The following is a 20,708-nucleotide window of genomic DNA, read 5'->3' as shown; positions in this document are numbered from 1 at the left end:
CAGTGGGTGGAGTGTGTTCACCCACTCACACTCACATGGTCTCTATGGATAAAGGAAACTACCTACTGGCATTGCCTCGTTTCTACTGATTTGTAAGACTGTTGAATGTCGAGTGACCAAAATTAAATGACGGATACCGTCCCAGTCGATATCCGTGAAATAATACAGTAAGAATAACTGGGGGAAATAAAACGTAACAGGAAAAGTAGTGCAGGCAGCTCGTTACATTCAACTGTAAAACAAAAAATACAGGTAAAACACCAGAAAACGATAAATTCCCAAAGATTAATAAATAAAGATACATATACAAACAATGTAAAAACATACACTACCGGTCAAAAGATTTTTAAAGAAGTGCATTTATTGCACTGCATTTATTTGATTCAAGTACAGAAAGAAAACAGTAACATTTTGAAACATTTTTATTATTTAAAATAACTGTTTTCTATTTTGAATATATTTAAAAATGTATTTTATTCCTGGGATTTTCATGGCTCATTTTCAGAATATTCTAATATGCTGATTTGCTGTTCAAGAAACATTTTTTGTTATTATTATCAGTATTTAAAACATTTAAAAAGATCTTTTTTAAAAATAAAAAAAAATCTGAAATAAAAACACTTTTGTAACATTCCACAATATACCATTCACAAGCCTGAAGTCAGAATTATTATTTTATGTTGTGTTTTGTTTTTTATTTTTAGCAGTGATGTTTTAAATTGTTTAAAAGTGATGATAAAGACATTTACAATGTTATAAAAGATTTCTATTTCAGATGCTGTTCTTCTGAACTTTCTATTCATCAAAGAAACCTGAAAAAATTCTACTTGGCTGTTTTCAACGTTTTTTTTTGAGCAGCGAATCAGAATATTAGAATGATTTCTGAAGGATCATGACTGGAGTAATGATGCTAAAAATTCAGCTTTGAAATCACAGATATAAATTACATTTTGAAATATATTCACATAGAAAATAGTTATTTTAAGTAGTAAAATATTTAACAATTGTACTGTTTTTGCTGTACTTCGGATCAAATAAATGCTTGGTGAGCAGAAGAGGCTTCTTTAAAAAACATTAAAAATCTTACTGTTTAAAAACTTTTGACTGGTAGTGACTGGTCGTAGGCTAAACAAACTTACGTATGTACACAATAGACAAATAAATGTATGCAAGTAAAATTAAAACATGTATAAACATTACTAATTTTATACGAATTTTACAGTGATGAACCGATAAAATGTATACCTTAAAGTCACAATAGCCTACATTTACTTGATTTGTTCTTATGGCATTATGATTATTCTTATGGCATATGCCAGAAAGAATATAATGGGAATGAAGATGTAGTTATTTATAATACTGACTGATAAAATTCATTAAGAAATTTTCTCTGAAAAAGCATTAATTTCAATCTTTTTCAACCAGTTAATACATTTATACGTTTCTAAAACTGGAAAGTGTGCATCAGTGAGGTTTAAACTACAAAATAAAAGTACCTTTCATAACATTAATTAAGTCAATGACAACCATAATTGTCATTACTGTCATCATCTTTTTTTCTTACCCACACGCATTTGTAGGCCTAACAATTTTCTTGTACAGTTAACTCAACAATTGCGACTCCTGCCTCGAACAGCATGACTCAAGGTATGGTTTTGTCTTTAGACTGTGGTATATGAAGAAAAAGAAGTCAAAATTACGTGAGTTTTTGCTTAGAACAAGCAAAATAATCTGCCAATGGGATAAGCAAAATAATCTTATTTCAAGATGAAAACTTTTATTTTGCTTACCCCATTGGCAGATTATTTTGCTTGTTTCAAGCAAAGATTCACTTAATTTTGACTTCTTTTTTCTGAAAACAAGACAATAATTTTTGCTTTTCTAGGAAATCCTTCTTGATTTAAGAATTTTTAGATATTTTGGCTGCAACGAGACAAAAAAGCTAAGTAAGAAAAATATTTTTGCAGTGTAGTCCCTCACGCAACAAAACAAATTGTCTAAAATGCCACCTTGAACAACCTCTTTCAAATTCTTGGACAAAATCTGTTGAAAAGGTAATACATTCTCATTGGCGTAAAGGATCAAATGACATCTGAAACCTGTTTTACAGAGAAGGGTCATAGATTTCATCTAACGTTTTTGAAAGTATTTTCCCACAATTTGTGTGTGTGTGTGTGTGTGTTTGGAGAACAGAGACGACGTGTCCTGGAAAAACAGTGCTTTTCAAAAGATCTCAGAATAAACATTACCAAAGACATTTTTTTTTAGAAATATTTACTTTATCTCATGAACTACAGATCACAGAGGGGGAAAATAAAAATCACACATGATATGCTGACATGACATGAAAAAAATGAAAGTAATCTTCAGAAATGGCAGCTTGTCTCATGCTATCCTCTTGATAGCAAATTCAATGTCCATTGATGATCAAAATATGTCTTTATTACTGCTTGCAAATACTGCTTTGTCAATACTGTTCCATTTCCATGTGTGCGAACACACACACTCAGTCACACACACATATACATTTACAACAAATGGACAATTCCCTATATAAATCTACATATCGTCTGTTTGCAATTTGCATATTCAGTGCAGCAGGGTCCAATAAGTATTAACAGCATTTAACAGCATATAAGTCAGCCCTTAATAGACTGTACTGGCTGTATCCGTGAGCAGTTACTAAGGACCAGCCCAACAACAAACAAATGTTTACAATGGGAATCACAAAAATCTGCTTAATCAGTATGCTGTTACATTCTGCATTATATTACTCAGCTGTTCTCTACCATCTGGGTTTGCATTCATTTTAAAAAGCTTTACATATACATATTTATATAACATCGTTGCAACTCCAGTTCAAATTCATGACAGAAATTATGCACAATGATTTTAGTTCAGTCTTGCAAATGTGCAGCCAGCCAGTAACCACCTCACTCATGTGTACCACTGAAAATAAGGAAGAGGGACGGTGTGATTTGACCACATACAGTAGTAGCTAGTTTAAATTCTTCTTTTCAGCAGTTGGCAGTAGAAAGACTGACCTCTTTAATTGGCAACCATGTTACACAACATGGAGTTTGCACCAAGCATCAAACAGAGATTAAAGGAAAAGCCAACAAAAGAATGTTATAATTATGATTTAATTCAGTAAAAATGTCAATAACTATATCAATAATTTAAAAAGTCGAACTCTTATCGTACCATTGTTTTCTTTTATTTGATTGCATAATAAAAAAAATAATCATAAATCATAAAAATAAACAAAACACACCTTCCACATACTTTTTCTAATGCTGTGATTCATCTCGAAAGCTAGCTGGATTAGTTTGTTTCTTATGACTGAGTGAATTGAAGATGCTGTAAAAAAAATGGATGGCAAAAATACTTTCATAACCAACGCATCTGAAAATGTGGGCGTTCACTGCCACACTCCATTGTGATCTCATTCACTGCCATTTTTACAACTGTGAATTTTATTATTCAGAATAATGATTCAGTTTTAGACTTAACAATCACCTGATTTTTAGAAAACGAAACTATCAATGTAAAAGTTATGTTATATAGAAATGTAGGCATATAGTATAAACTGTCCATTCGATCTTTGGTGTGTTGGGTGATCTACACTGCATGTTTTATTTCCAGTGGCATCCCTGCGATAAACAGTATGGCTGAGATACAAAATAGATTGTATAACACAGAGAACATTTACAGTCAAAACGTAATGGGACTGGTAACCCATTCGACTTAAATGTGACATATATTAAAGAATAAAAGAAAAAAGAAAACTGGACTTAATTGTATCCATCAATAATTGACTGGATACCAAAATTGGTCATATAGCGTTGACTGGATATATGGTCTGTGAAAGACCATTTCCACAAACAAACAAAACAACAAACTCTGGTAAATCATAATTATGACATAAAAAGGTTCTTTTTTTAACAAAAAAAATTCTAACATACCAAGACATAATTATAAGATAAAAAATTTGAATTATGACGCTAAATTACATTGACATACTATACACTGAGATCATAAAAATAATTATGACAAAAAATGTGAATGTCATAAATTTTGTCTCATAATTATTCATGATTTCAACTTCTTATGTCAGTTTCAACTAGGGCTGCCCCCTAACAGTCGATGAGAAGACGCTTGATCGACCGAAATGTTATTAATCGCTTAGTCACACAAAAAAAATAAATAAATAAATAAGTTGTGAAGTCATGAAGTCTGTGATTGAGAGATCGTTAACGGCTGGTCTATGTGGTAATATAGTACATCGGGTACATCCAAACGCTCACCTATCATTCAACTTTACATGGCAGCTCAATTTAACCTTATAAAGCTAACCTAGAAAAATGTGCACTATTGAAGTGTCTGTGCTGAGTGTGGAAGCTAAATAGTATCGCGTTTACCGCATGACAGATGGAGGCGCTGGTTCAGACATTTGCTCTTAAAATACTCCGTCATTTTTGCTCATACTGATAAGAGTAATACATCTTTCAAATCTGTAAAGTCTCTACATTTATTTGCGTGCACTCAGACAACAAATCGTTGCGCTTTTGTAAAATAATGAAAGCAAACAGGATGTGCTTTCCGCCATCTCGCTCTCTGTGAACGCGAAACTTCGTGAAGGGCTGTGCAAAAAATCAGATGAGATTATCATGCGCATCTCGTAAGTAATGCCAGTTCTGTGATTAGTCGTAAATGTCCATCACGTGCTGTCAGATGGAGCGGCATTTACTACACAGAGCCGTAGTTCACTGACAAGCTACGTAATATCGCGTTCATCATCGGATATGTATCACCTCCGATAACGAACTGCGTAGCTTGTCAGTGAACTACGGCTCTGTGTAGTAAATGCCGCTCCATCTGAGAGTCAAGATTTACGACAAATCACAGAACTGGCATTATTAAAACATTAATGCAGTCTCTGTGCTGTTTTTTCCTGAAAAAAATCATAATCATATTTCTGCGTGTATGTAGGCAATTAAAAGCTCATTATTAAGATCAATATGGTTTCATAATGTGCGACTAATAGTCGACCAATGCTTAAAATAAACGACTACTAGTCGACCAGAAAAATCTTTAGTCGAAGGCAGCCCTAGTTTCACTTGTCATATCTGACTTTTCTCTCATATTAACAACTTAGCGTGTCATAATTTTGAGTTTTTATGTCAGACTTTCAACTTTTGGTCAAAATGTCACTTTAATGTACTTAATGTACTTCTATTTTTATGCACTAAATTTGTACTTAATATACAAAAAAAATATTCTTTAATACTTAAGATTTGTAGTACACTTGAAGCCATTTTTCATACACAAGTGGGTTCAAGTGTACTACAAGGGGTAACTAAATATTTATTTTTTTAATACAGAGATGGTGTCCCAATACAGCACATTTGAGTACACTTAGATGTTCTTAAGATGATCTTAAGATCAATTTTTAGTACATTACGAACAAAATTAGTGAGTGAAAATAGAGCATTTTAAGTACATTATGGAAGTGCGCTTTTTTCGCCTGGGTTGACTTTTTATGTCAATTTTGACTTTGTCATAATAATGACTTGACATGTTACAATTTGGACTATTTTTGATTTACCAAAGCATGATTTTTTTCTTGTGTGGTGGAAATGGGTTAACATAATGGTAAGTAGGTAAGAGTTAAAGAAAAAGTAAAAAAAAAAAAAAATGGAACAGTGATGCAAACATGATAAGACCAGGAATGTGCATGAAGAAAGTAAACAGTTGATTTTAACTTCATGTTGCTTTTAAAATGAATTGTAAAAGCAATGAATTGTAAAAGCAATATGTACACAAATCAGCTGTACACAACAAGTAAAAACCTGGCACGGAAAATGCTGACATTCTTGTAGCCCGTAGAGGAGATGTTTGCTAAAGGCCTAGGATCTTGATTTGTACATTCAGTTGCGAAGAAAACCGATAGTCCAGAACAATCAGCAGCAACCATCAGGTTCTAGCTCAGGTCAGTGGAGGTTCCACTGATAGCACGAAACACGTGAAGAGAGTTCTGCAGGAGGGAACGCATCATATCCTCCTGGAAGATCTGAGGGGCGGCAGATGAAAACAGGATAAGGATTTCGAAATGGGAGAGTCATGTTATTAGGTGCTAACATGATCTCTTTTACACACACTCACACACACTCAATTACAGGATATAGTCATAGGATTTAGCAACTGCATGCACAAATATTTAAAAGAAAAGACTTTTGTGCAACAAAAGCAGTTACCTAGAACTCAATCTATAGGACATGGCAGCATAATGAGGAAAAACAGAGACACATTAGAAGCAGAAGAAGAAAAAACAGCATTACATTCACAATATCACCTTGACACAAAGAGAAGAAAAACAGCACTTTACAACTCCGAAGTACTTGTTTTAACAAGTGTCCTACAAATTTTGAAACAAATTACCACACTCTCACTTCCAGTAGTAGTTCAGTTTTTTAATAATCATGATGACACATTAAGCCATAGTTACACTTGCTGCAATTCTGCTGAAGGAAATTACTGTGTGTTTACAGAGGAACTGATCTATTACCAAATGTCTTAATAGAAATATACCCTGTCCTGACAGAAGATTAGCGCTGTGTTGAAAGTACAGGTGCTTCAAAGAGCTCTGACACGCATTTAAAATAATGTGATTGTATAACTGCCAAAGGATTATATATTGTATTTTATGATCTCCATATGTGACCCGGGCAACAAAACCTTCATAAGTCATAAGTAGCACGGGGTATATTTGTAGAAATAGCCAACAATGCATTGTATGGGTCAAAATTATAGATTTTTATGCCAAAAATCATTTGGATATTAAGTAAAGATCATGTTCCTTTAAGATATTTTGTAAATTTACCTACCGTAAATATATCAAAACTTAATTTTCGTTTTTGCACTCTCAGATTTTCAAATAGTTACATCTCAGCCAATTGTCCTATCTTAACAAACCATACATACAACAAACCATACAAAACATTTATTCAGCTTTCAGATGATGTATTAATCTCAATTTCAAAAAACTGGTTTTGTGGTTTTTACAGTAAATACAAACACATTTTTTTTACTTAAAAGAGAAGTCCACTTCCAGAACAACAATTTACAAATAATTTACTCACCCCCTTGTCATCCAAGATGTTCATGCCTTTCTGTCTTCAGACGGAAAGAAATTATGGTTTTTGAGGAAAGCTTTTCAGGATTTTTCTTCATATAACAGACTTCAATTGTGCCCCCGATTTTGAGCTTCCAAAACGTAGTTTAAATGCAGCTTCAAAGGGCTCTAAACGATCCCAGTCGAAGAAGGGTCTTATCTAGCAAAACGATCTGTCATTTTTTTCAGAAAATAAAAAATTGTATGCTTTTTAAGCACAAAAGCTCGCGTAGCACAAGCTCTCGGATGCGCGTCCACGGGTCGTTCTTGAACAATTCGTACATTTAGAACGAATCTTCAATGTGACTCGCGAAGAACGAGTCGTCTCGGGGAGTGATTCGTTCAGTCGCGCATGCGCAACATCCTATTAGGTTCTGTACTGGAATTAGTTCACCTGTTTCGAGTCTTCGGGTTTTTCGTGTCATTCGTTCATCTTATAGGGCTGTCACGTGATGCTGATTTTGCTAAAATTAACGACATGACTCGAAAAAAGATTCGTTCATTTTGCTGAACGAGACTCAAAGGTCCGAGTCGGTAAAATGATCCAAACTTCCCATTACTACTACGAATCATGTCTAAGTTCATTGTCTGTGTACTCCGGCTCAAAAAGGTAGAGTATGGTGAAAAACTCCATCTTATTTTCTCCTATAACTTTAGAATCGTCCAACACGTTTTTCACCTTTTTGTTCGTAAACAGCGTTTGACTTACTTGCACTTTTTTAGTCTTTGCGTGTTCGCTTTGTAAACATTGGGTCTGTGGTTCTGCCCACATTCGGCGTGACCTTTCGACATGATTCAATAGTACATAGTGTCGTGAACGCGCATGCCAGAGCCTGTGCTACATGAGAAAAAAATGACAGATCGTTTCTCTAGATAAGACCCTTCTTCCTCAGCTGGGATCATTTAGAGCCCTTTGAAGCTGCATTTAAACTACATTTTGGAAGTTCAAAATCGGGGGCACAATTGAAGTTCATTATATGAAGAAAAATCCTGAAATGTTTTCCTCAAAAATCATAATTTCTTTATGACTGAAGACAGAAAGACATGAACATCTTGGATGACAAGGGGGTGAGTAAATTATTTGTGAATTGTTGTTCTGAAAGTGAACTTCTCCTTTAAGCTTGATTTTTGACTTTTCAATAGCCTATGAAATGATTCTAATTCTGATTCTGATACTTGCATCTTGTTAGGATCTTTACTAATTAATACCAAATCATGTACATGTACTTCTACAGAAAAAGACACATGCAACTGCTAGTTTTTTTTGTTTGTTCAGCTAGCCTAGTTTTTATAATGTTCACTTTATTGCTATAAACATTGATGTTTTGATGACAAGTGTTCAAAATCCATGATGTGCACAAGAATTTCACGATATGCACAAAAAATCCCCCCACACATTTAAATGTAATTCGATTCCATTTAAATGATTAATACAATCTAAGCATATATATTGCAAGCCTCTAAATGCAGGTAATTAAAAAAAAAACACTGTGGCAGAAGAGTAATTTATAACAACAATGATCTTTACTTCAGATGTCAATTATTCACTTTAAATAAACACATTCAGTTTGAAACCATGGTAAGCTCAATTTCCGTTCATTCCAGTTTATAAGCCAAGAGTGAAATCACAAAGGTAAAACAGATGTATTCTTAGCACACAAAAACAACATGAAAGTGAAAAGTATTTTGAATCTTTCACTCTCAAACTCTTTAGTCAACTGTGTCATCTCAGGACACGATCTCTCTGGGATAACTGAGCGCGCAAGACAAACCAGAAACCAGAAACCTGTTGTCCTTTCACTGTACCGACCTAACAAGCCTGTATGCCAATCACTAACTCCATAATAGGTGAATAAAAGCTCAGAACCTCAAAAAGTTTGAAATCATATTGTCTAAACCGGCAGACACAGTAAATATGTGTTTTTGTGGTTTGTTTACTCAGGGGAAATGGCCAGTTAGCCCATTTCCTGGAGTCTGCATGGACAAGAGAATAGACTTATCCTAATTTAGTCTACAAATGTAGTGCAACCACAAAAACCAACAAAACTATTACACAGCGTCTGAAGTTAGAATTTGCCAAGCAAACAAATGCTTGAAAAAACTCCCGTTAATATATGAAAGATTACTTTTTAACTTTTTTAGGAAGTGCAACATAAGGCACAGCACAGATGAAATCTGACATAAATGAAAAGTGTGAAAAGAGAAAAAGACAATCTTTCAAATTTTCACACATCATAAGGAATTTCACACATCATTTTTTTTTTGTTTGTTTTTTTTGTTCTTTCTGGCAATTAACTTCTTAGTGTAAGAATAAGTAATAACTTAGTGTGGAAATACATTTCTGGGGCTTACCGAAAGGACTGAAACAAAAAATGAGGAACGAAATCATGATGGGTCAACATTTTCATGAGAAGTGCCATTTCACATAGTGGCCATTAGATATGTATCAATGACGTGCACCAAAATCTGACAATCAAAAAAAAGCGGCTAATATTGCATACACGTCACCACTGCCAGTTAGATGGTGCCAACCAATGTAGGATTTTGAAACTTAAAGTTGATCTGAAGTTTCAACAAGCATGATAATCAAGTGTCTGTTTGTTAAAAATTTTGCACTGAAGTGTTATGTTAGTTACTTTAGTTTTAGTTAGTTATTCCAGGGTTACTGTCGTAGTATTTCGGTACTACTGTATGATTTATTGACATTTTTTATTTATTAATTTTCTGTTTTAATTTTAGTTTAGTTAAAGTTTTTGTTTGTTTGTTTGTTTTTTCCAGCAACATTTCTAAGAAGTTTGGACTGAACAGTGTTATTTTAGTTACTTTAGTTTTAGTTAGTTATTCCAGGGTTATTGTAGTAGTATTTCAGGTACTATTATATGACTTATTGACATTTTAAATTATTTTTTATTTTGCTGTCTTAATTTTAGTTTAGTTAAAGGTTGTTGTTTTTTTTGTTTGTTTTTTTTGTTTTGTTTTTTTGACATTTTTGTTTTTTATTAAATTTTTATTTATTTAATTTTTTCCAGCAACATTTCTAAGAAGTTTGCACTGAACAGTGTTATTTTAGTTACTTTAGTTTTAGTTAGTTATTCCAGTATTATTGAAGTAGTATTTCAGGTACTATTATATTTTGTTATTGACATTTTGAAATATTTATTTATTTATTTATTTATTTCTGTTTTAATTTTAGTTTAGTTCAAGTTTTAGTATTTTTGTTGTTTTTATTAAATTTGTATTTCTTTTAATTTTTGAATATTTTTTTCCGTACGTGTATATATATTTCAGGTAACAAATATTGTTTTATAGTCTGTTTTATTTAACTATTATAACCTTAGGCCTGAATTAATTGCAGAAATTTGTTATACAGAAGTAAGAACAAGAAGTAAGAACAATAAGTGCTGCAAGAATAATAAAAATGGAAATGACCAAATCAAACATACCTGCTCGTGGATGATTTCAGAAAGTTCTTTCACCATGCTTTTGAAGTTTGCCTTTAATCCCTCATGATACTCATATTGATCCTCTTTAATGAGTCTCTCATTAATGTCCAGAGCCACACTACATGCATTGACAAACTGCCTGCAACACATATAACCAAACATTTAAGCATAACAGAAACAATATAATAATATAAACAAAATATTTTTATAGTGTGTGCTCATATAATTCATTTTAGCATGCTAACATTATTTTTAATCTAGTAGTTAAATGCGAAAGATTTGTTTGATTTAGGTTGACAATTTCATAGGGTGGAAAATGGACTTGTATTAAAAGAAGAAAAGTAAGACTGTTAAATAATTCCATTTACAAGAATAAGATGCCCTGGTATGACAACCAATACATTCCTGAAACATGGCAAGTTGATACATGCTGTTGAATAAACAGTTGGTTGCTTCCTGAACACATCAGAGCTTCAGCTATTTTTAGTCGCGTTACTATTCTCTTGAAATTAAAGTTCTCAAGAAGAAAGTTTAAAGACTTTACCAGATGATCGCTGTTTTATAACCTTGCAAAATCATGAAATCTCACTAAGAGCAAACTAAAACAATATTAAGCTCACTGAATAAGAGAACTGTACGTGTTTGATCAACTTCAGAAACCATTATCTGTGTTAGCTGGTTTCCTTGTAACCGTTGTTTCACCAAACCATGTCTTTCCTTGTTATGTAGCCACACAGGTATCTGTTCCCTGTCTAAGTTCAACAAACTGCAAAAGTAATACCCGGATACCTGAACACCACATACCTGAATATTTCCTTGAGCTCCTTTACTTTCTTACTGGACTGACCAGATTTGGATTCATCCAGGAAAGCTCGGGCGTAGGCCATCGGTCCCGCGTTCACCTATAAGCCCAAAATGGTATAAGATGCATGAAATGATTGCCTGCAAATCACTATAAATGAAAAGACTGCTCAGGGACTGTTTACAATGCATAAGAATATTCGAATACACTATCGTATTATATATATATATATATATATATAGAAGTGTAAGGGTACACAGATGTCGCGGTTCAGTACGTACCTCGGTTCGGGGGTCACGGTTCGATACAATATCGGTACAACAGAAGAAAAAAAAATCTACTGTGCTACTTTCTTTCAATTTATTTTTAACAGACAGTAGTACAAGTTACATTTTTTCCCCAACTACATGTGAAAATACTAAATATTATATCAAATTCTAATGTTATAGAGGCTATAAAATCTTCAGTACATATATACATACAATGAGTAAATACTTGACATGTATTTAATTTAGTTAACTGTTCGACTTTAGTATACTGTTAGACTAAAGAAGGGGGAAAGCAGTGCGACATTTCGCAAACAGTTGAGTGTGCAAGGCTTTAAAGTAACGTTATACTCCTTTGTCAGTGAGAGACGCGTTCAGAATCAGCACACGGTCACTGTCTAGTGGGCTTTGTTTTCAAGTGCGCAACTCTTGGCATTCGCTGATTTTCTGCTGTCGGTTATCATAGAGCGTTGCATTACTGCGGCCGCCCCCTTCTGGAGTTTGAATCGAATGACCTGTATTCGTTGTAAGGCCTCGTACCGTGACGGTTCAGTACGAATACATGTATCGTTACACCTCTAATATATATATATATATATATATATATATATATATATATACACACACACAAAAATCATTATTCATTATTCATGCATTCATTTTTTTCATGCTACTATAATAGGAATTTTGTTTTGCATGTAGGGGAAATTTGGTTTGCATGTGATTGCCTTTATCGACATTGTGTTGGTTTAATCAACATATGTGTGACTTTGAATCAGTAAAGTCACAAATGGAGAAAAAAAATTTATAAATATCCTGTAAACAGTTTTCTTGCATTATAATGAGCAGTTTTTTATATTTACCAATGTTTTTTGTGTATCATGTAAACACACAGGAAATTAACAACAAAACTGCTATTATCCATAATTGTTAAATGTGACATTTTCATGATGACTAAACACTTTCTCACACAATTTTCATTGTAAAGGCATAATGTAAAAACACGTCATTCTGTTTCTTCTCAGTACGTTTATGAGAAAGAGATTTCTTGCATGGAGAATTTGCTTGAAGAATTTGGATTTATTGAAAATTATTGATTATATTGCATTTATTTGATTAAAAATGACAGTACATGGAGTATAAAAAACAGCAATACTGTAAAACATTATTACAAATTTAAATAATTGCTGCTATGTTAATATACTTTACAATGTAATTTATTCCTGTGATGCAAAGCTGAATTTTCAGCAGATTTCCTTCAGAAATCATTCTAATATGTTCATTTGCTGCTCAAGAAACATTTTTTATTACTATCAAAGTTGTAAACAGTTGTTTATTATTTTGTGGAAACAATGATCTTTTTAAGATCCCTTGATAAATTAGAAGTTCAAAAGAACATTTATTTACACTCTTTAAAATAAAGGTTCCAAATGGGTGTTTTTGCAGTGACGCCATAAAAGAACCATTTTGAAGAACATTATAAAAATCTAAAGAACCTTTTTTGACTATTAAGAACCTTTTCTGCATTTGAAAGGTTCCATGGATGTTCAAGGTTCTTCATTGAACCACTGATGCCAATAAAGCAGCTTTATTTTTAAGAGTGTAAAAGTATTAATTGCTTTGAAACCCCCACAATTTTGAACAGTAGTGTGCTAAAAGGTCTACAGTGTGTAATGCATACTAGTACCTGCACACTAACACAGCCTTGGAGTTTGAGTTGAAGTGTGATCATGTTAACCTCCTGATTAGAGCAGAGCTTGGCGAGTTCCGTGCTTTTTTCTTTCATTTCATCTATTGCTACATCAATCGGTTTCAGCTCCATGTGCTTTTCTCCCACTACCTCGATGCGCTTCTTTACATAGGGAAATGTGTTGGCCGCTGCAGACACAAACAACATGCAAAAACACACAGTCACCAAAACAAAAGCTAGTGATCGTGATCTGATAGTGGCGTATCCGATTTTTCATCTACGACTGACTGTCAATTAGAGTCAACAAGCTCACAACTAGCCACACACCTGCTGTTGTTAATACTGACTGTTTGAAGCTGTCTGAAAAGAGTCATTATCTAAGTGATATTCTGAGGACGCTCACAAACATTGTCAAACCAAGTGCGTGCCAGTTTGCAGAACAGCCATGTTTTGGCCCATGGGGAACATGTCATTGCCATTGTACGTGGAAACCTGTCATCAATTATTAAACTGATGTTATATAGTATTAAACACATGCCATTCTCTGGGTTATGAAGTTGGATGTAAATGTAAACAATTACAGGCATTCGTCTGTTCATTAGGACCACATACGCCAACAAGTTGCAGGAGTGGCAACCACATCTAAATTTGAGAGTGAATACCATAAAGGATCATTCCATGTGTGTACGAAACATGAGTAACTTCTGAAAATGCGATGATTGACACAGTGGTAACCATAGCAATGCTTCAGAGTTTTGCAATTTTAACCACCAACACTTACACTGCACTGTGTTTTTGTTTATGCTTGAAAGGCTGATATGTGTTTAAATATGTCATTAATCACTAGTTGTTTAATTCAAAAGTTTAAACAGCAGATAAAAAAAATATCACAACAATCTACAAGCAATCCACATGACTCCAGTCCATCAATTAATGTCTTGTGAAGCAAAAAGCTGCATGTTTGTCTTAATCAGGAGTGAAATATGCACAGATCAAGCACTGCTTACAAGCAAAAACTGTCCAAAACCGTGCTAAACAAATGGTAACACTTTCTTAACTAGTTGCTTATTAGCATGCATATTACTAGAGTATTAGCCATTTATTAGTTCTAAGTAAGCACATATTAATGCCTTATTCTACATGACCTTATTCTAGATCCCCAATCCTACCCAATACCTAAACTTAAAGGGTTACTCCACCTCAAAATGAAAATTTTGTCATTAATCACTGTTAACGATTTATTAACGACATGACCCGTAAAAGCTTTGTTTGTCTTCGTAAACACAATTTAAGACATTTTGGTACTTTTAATGATATTTCAACAATTTAATGATATTTTGGTTTGTGACTGTCCCACTGCCAAGTCAACAACACTGTCAAGGTTGCTATCAGTGGTTCTATCATAATTTTACAAATCTACAAGAATACTTTTTTGTATGGAAAGAAGCAGCTGTTCTATGTCAGCTGCATCACACAGATACGCTGTTTTCTTTCGAATCAAAGCGTAAATAAATGTAGAAAACATATCCGTGTGGCGTGGCTCACACAGTATAGGGTACGCTGTTTGTGTCCAGCGGATACTCTCCAAAATGTCGCTACGATGACGCGGAGGAGACGAATTGTTGAATAAAGTCGTTATTTTAGTTTTCTTTGCTTACAAAAAGTATTTCTAAAATTATGGTTGAACCACTGATTTCATTAACTAACTTTTATTAATAAATCATTAACAAACATTATGTACTGCTTATGGGGTCATTGTATGCCCATTTTCCACAAGTTGATATGATCCTTCTTAATGAAAAGTCTATAATATACTTCAGTTAAAATTTCTCAATGGTAGTGTAAAACAACACAATTTTTACCTTGCTAAAATCAGCTCTGCAAAAATCATCCTGTTCTGGTCGAGGTTGCTTTAAATGTTAATGAGCTCTGCTCGCCCCGCCCCTCTTTTCTCTCTATGGAGTGACGAGTCTGTTTACTTTAGCCGTGTTTAGCTGCTAAACTTGCTAAGTAACAAGTTATAAGGAAAGGCGATCACAAAGATTCATTAAAAAAAACCCTTGTACTCACTTCTGCTGTAAGTGAAGCTGGGTCATGAATGATTTGCGCGAACAGACGGATATATGTAGATCAGGAGGCGCATTCCCTTCACAAACAAACGTAATCTACTGCATCTTCAGCGGCTCAGATGTCGGGAGTAAATGACGACCACTACGTTCATCATTACATCCAGCAACACAACACCTCAATCGCTCAAGAGGAGATATTCTTGTCTAACTTACATCCCTGCTCCGGCATCAAAACATGGTCAGACTGTTACAGCTGATCTGAGGTAAGACGCACATGTCAATCAACTATCGTGGGAGCGGCCTCTGTTGGTGTGACGCCACACCGACAGGCATCTGAGAATAGTTCGATTTGAAAAAGGGGATATTATTTTTACAGATTAATTAAAAAACATGTGTACACACACTGCCAACACACATTAATGTTTAAACAACATGTAAAAGTGAACTTCGCATCCGATGACCCCTTTAACAGATCATTAGTTATTATATTTTCACGTATCTAGAAACGTGAAGGGCCTTGAATTTTTGTACCGTGGGTACCCTGATTTAATATCGCTTTACATGAACTTTAACTCTCTGGGGTCGACGGTTTCACACTAAATGGTGAAGTGAACACATACACAGTGCAGAGTTGATGTACGAGTTGCAAAAATGGTTTAAATCTCAAAATATGATGCACTTTGAGCAATGCCAGATCTTCTGCTGTCTGCAAACTTACTGGTAAGTATCGTTCGCCGCTTGCACTGTTCCTCGACCCCTCCTTGCTTCTTCCCCGTTAGTGTGAAAGGAGTCTCAAAGACAAAACGTTGGATGTTGTGACACTTCTCAAAGTCTGTCTTCCTTTCCGCCAGTTCTTTCTCATCAAAGTAGGGTTTGACAAACGTCACCTGAATGTGGGCAAACTTTGTGTCTAGATCTTTCTGGTTAACCTGTATGAAGACAAGCAAGTTTGTGTATGGTTTGTTTTATTTAAAGAAAGTGAGATGGTAGAGTAACGTTTATTATGAAACTGGGAAAATTTTACGAATATAAAAAAAAATGCTTATATAATCTGTTTTCAAATGTTAAATACTCAAAAATATGCAAAGACTGCAAGCTGGATGTTTGTTTGGTATTAACATAAACAAGTCTTTCCTGGACGATGACTCAGATGAGCAGTTCTTCACGGTCATTTCAGCACAATACAGGAAGCTGCACATTTAAATAGAAAAATTGTGACTTCTTACTTTGTTGGAGTCTTGGATGATTTTGACATTCTCTGCTCCAAACTTTTCTCCGTAGAGACTTAGAAGCCGATGGGAAATTTCAGGCAGAGTTGTGAGCTTTGGCTCTTTGTAGATGTATTCTTTTCCATCCTCTTCCTCAAAGAAGCCCTGAGGTCCCAATAAGCATATATTAAACAAAGATTAACTTTTTTTAACACTGCTCAAGAATGAGCACCAAATCACTATATTAAAATGACTTCTGAAAGATCATGTGACAATGAATTCTGGAGTAATGATTCTGAAAATTTAGCTTTGCAATCGCAGGAATAAATTACATTTAAAAAGATATGAAAATAAAAGCTATTTTAATGTGTAATAGTATTCTACAATATTACTGTTTTTACTGTATTTTTAATTTAATAAATGCAGCATTACTTTCAAACACTATCCTAAACTTTTGAACAGTAGTATAAAAATGCACTTGATGTGATGCTTGCCATCTTCTCAAAACATACACTACCGTTCAAAAGTTTGGGGTCAGTAAGACTTGTAATAGTCTTTAAAGAAGTCTCTTATGCTCATCAAGGCTGCATTTATTTGATTAAAAATATAGAAAATAGAAATAGAACATACTTTAAAATAGAATTTATTCCTGTGATGAAAAGCTGAATTTTTATCAGCTGTTACTCCAGTCTTAAGTGTCACATGATCCTTCAGAAATCATTCTAATATGCAGATTTATTATTAGAATGATCAATGTTGTATAATATCAACAGTTGTGCTGCCAAATATTTTTTGGAACTTGTGATTTTTTTTTTTTAAAGATTCTTTCATGAATAAGTTTAAAAAGTACAGTGTTTATTCAAAATATAAATATTTTATAACAATGTAAATTATTTATTATTAACTTTTAATAAACTTTTAATTATTAACTTAATACATCCTTGGTGAATAAAAGTATTAATTTCTTAAAAAAAAAAAAAGAAACAATAAAAATGTACTGACCCCAAACTTTTGAACGGTAGTGTATTTTAGCCATAAATTTATGAAACCAAAGACAATGTCTAGAATATTACTTATACATGAAATACTGTACATCATATCAATGGTTTACAGAGAAGTCATTTTAGGAAGTGGTAGCAAAAAAGCAAGTCAAGGCTACGCATATAGAATACTGTGGTATGTTATCGTTTAAACCCACCTGTCCATAAAAGGCAATTCTAAAGTAAGTGCCCAGCAGACGTTTCCCAGACTGCATCACGTCTAATATCTTCCCATAAGCTCGCTGCAGCGTTTCATACAATCGCTTCAGCTTCTACAGGAAATAAAGAGAAATAACAGTTACGTGAGGGAATGTGGGAGATCTTCCAAACACAAATTAAGATATTTTTTATGACTTATTTCAAGAGCTTTCTGACCCTACATAGACAGCAACGCAACTGACCCAGAAAGATACTCTCATGAACGTGCATCAAAGACTGACATGATAGAGAAGAAATTGTTGAATAAGCCATTATTTTTCTTTTCTTTGCACACAAAAAGTATTCTCGTAGCTTCATTAAATGAAGGTTGAACCACTGATGTCACATGGACTATTTTAACGATGGCCTTACTACCTTTCTGGGCCTCGAATGTTGCGTTACTGTCTATACAGAGTAAGAAAGCTCTCGGATTTCATCAAAAATATCTTAATTTGTGTTCTGAAGATCAACAAAGGGTGTCTGTAATGACATAACGGTGAGTAATTAATGACTTGAATTTTCATTTCTGAGTGAACCATTCTTTTAATATGAATTGTGAAAAGCACAATGCAAATAACTTCTACTGACTGCTTTAATTGTATTGAACCAATAAATAAAGACTAGGAACAAGAGCAGGACATGACAGGTTGGATGTGTTGAGTTAATAAACGACTAGAACACGTCTACAACTGTACTGTATGTCAACTTTAAAAAAAGATGTCACTGTTAGCAAAAGTACATACTATAAAGTCGGTAGCAAACAGTTTTCCTCAGAACTGACTCTAGAGTAGAGTAAATTGGCTTAGGCTAAAAAATATGTTGTGTTCCTTCATGACACATATTCTTAAATAAATCTTCCTGACACTGTGGTGCCATTTACTCAAACATTTAGAGACAAGGGTATGGAAATTAGTTGGAAAAAATGTCAACAAAGTGTCAATATTGTAATAACACTATATTCATACATAATTAATGGGTGTTGTTAAAAAATGGATATGGAAAATCAAATTGGAACAAATGAAATCTAATTAAATATTTAAATTAATTTATTTGCATAAGGCAAAGGTGCAAGTTAGCGTAATATGCACTACTCTATTACACAGACCGGTTGATCTGATGGATTTTTTTTCACCAATTACAGAACATGATCGTTTAACAATGTTTACTTTAAAGAAATACCACAAAAAGCAATGCAATAAATGTCACACACCTTTGCTGTTATGTAATGGAGTGAAACAACTCAAGATGGTGCCTCAAAGTTTATAGTTTGCATGTGCGTCTGGTGCAAATGGTTTTAAACAAATGACATTCTTCTGAAAGGTCAAACTTCTCATGATAGCACTGCTACTGTAAAAAAGTTTCCATGTAGAAGAGTGTGTTTATGAATTGCTTTCCAAACACTGGCTATTGAAGGCAGAGGACGATGTCTCTTAATCGGTTTATTGAAGGATTTTAACATTTACGTGTGTGGTTTATGTCAGCTAGCAAGTGTTTGCCAAGTCTTTGCTCTGAGGTTGCTGTGGTGTTCAGTGGTTCCTGGCATGTTATGGTGGTTGACCGGTCAAAGCTATGTACGTGGTTGCTAGGGTGTTGTGCTTGCTAGCATGCAGTGCTGTTATGATCAAAGGTCCACTGAAGTGCTTTGAAACGTGCTGCGTTGTACTGTGTTGACATAATTTCAACTGGAAAACAGGGCAGGACATAAGCACAGCCCTGCCCCCTTTTTTTTGAATAGCCAATAGTGTTTTGTTTATATCACAGCTTGGGCCAGAGCGGTTGAGCTTGGCAAAGCCACATTTAACAGCATATGACAGCCAAAGCCTATTAGATTACCCCTTTAGATTAAATATTAAACCGGTTCTAAAGCAAAACAGTGATTACAATGATGCTGAGAACGTGTAGTTTCAAAAGTGTTTCAAAAATATCTTCTACCCATTAGTGCTGTTTGTCCAACCGTTTCTCCTTCTAATCTCATCCATACTGATATAATATATAGCATTCTGTGTTCAAACGGGTCCAACACATTTTGTGGTCTTTTTCATTTCATTTTTCATTTTGTGATATGTATCTTACACTACATACTGTTGACCATACAGAAAACGCTAACTCTGTGAACAAGTGACCGATTTCAGGTGCAGTTTCAGCATCTAGTCATAGTGTAGGGGGCGGGACGCTTCGGATTCTGAAGACCATTTGATTGGACAGAAGTTTGATGAGAAGCTGAAGTACAGGATGATGTCATCAAAATTGTTGATCCATATTGGTGGAAGTGAGAGACTGTAAGTTTTGAATGCTCATATGTTGCCTCGGTTACTAACTTACAGCTGGTGTCAAAAGTTTACATACACCTTGAAGAATCTGCAAAATGTTTATTATTTTACCACAATAAGAGGGATCATAAAAAAATGCATGCTATTTTTTATGTAGTACTGACCTAAAGAAGATATTTCACATGAAAGACGCTTAAATGTAGTCCACACGAGAAAATAATAGTTGAATTTATTCAAAAGTTTAAATACACTTTATTAATACTTGATTCTTAACAACTGCTTTTTTTATAATTGTTCATAAGTCCCTTTTTTCCTGGACAGTCCCACAAATTCTTTGGTTTTTTAACATTTTTGTGTATGTGAACCCTTTCCAGCATTGACTGTATGATTTTGAGATCTATCTTTTCACACTGAGGACAACTGAGGGACTCATATGCAACTACTACAGAAGGTTAAAACACCCAATGATGCAAGCAAAAGTTATGCATTAAGAGCCAGGGGGTGAAAACTTTTTTGCATTTGAAGATCAGGGTAAATGTAACTTATTT

At 34.1% G+C, this 20,708-nt stretch overlaps 1 protein-coding gene across 3 annotated transcripts in view; it reads right to left on the bottom strand.

Moving 5' to 3' along the window:
• Positions 1-2,797: 2,797 nt before the first annotated feature.
• dock11 (dedicator of cytokinesis 11) overlaps positions 2,798-20,708 on the bottom strand; it is a 101,273-nt gene continuing 83,362 nt past the window's right edge. For all 3 annotated transcript variants that reach the window (XM_051114272.1, XM_051114273.1, XM_051114274.1), the window contains 7 exons: positions 17,851-17,964; positions 16,671-16,817; positions 16,163-16,373; positions 13,373-13,563; positions 11,422-11,519; positions 10,618-10,756; positions 2,798-6,073 (listed from right to left, as the gene is read on the bottom strand). In XM_051114272.1, coding sequence (XP_050970229.1) covers positions 5,984-6,073; positions 10,618-10,756; positions 11,422-11,519; positions 13,373-13,563; positions 16,163-16,373; positions 16,671-16,817; positions 17,851-17,964 — 990 coding nt within the window. In that variant the 3' untranslated portion in view covers positions 2,798-5,983. The remainder of the gene's footprint in view (positions 6,074-10,617; positions 10,757-11,421; positions 11,520-13,372; positions 13,564-16,162; positions 16,374-16,670; positions 16,818-17,850; positions 17,965-20,708) is intronic.

Source organism: Labeo rohita, chromosome 7 (assembly GCF_022985175.1).
Source record: "Labeo rohita strain BAU-BD-2019 chromosome 7, IGBB_LRoh.1.0, whole genome shotgun sequence".
In the NCBI taxonomy this organism is placed as follows: domain Eukaryota; kingdom Metazoa; phylum Chordata; class Actinopteri; order Cypriniformes; family Cyprinidae; genus Labeo; species Labeo rohita.
Note: the sequence above shows the minus strand (reverse complement) of the source record. Positions and strands in the feature narration are given on the sequence as shown.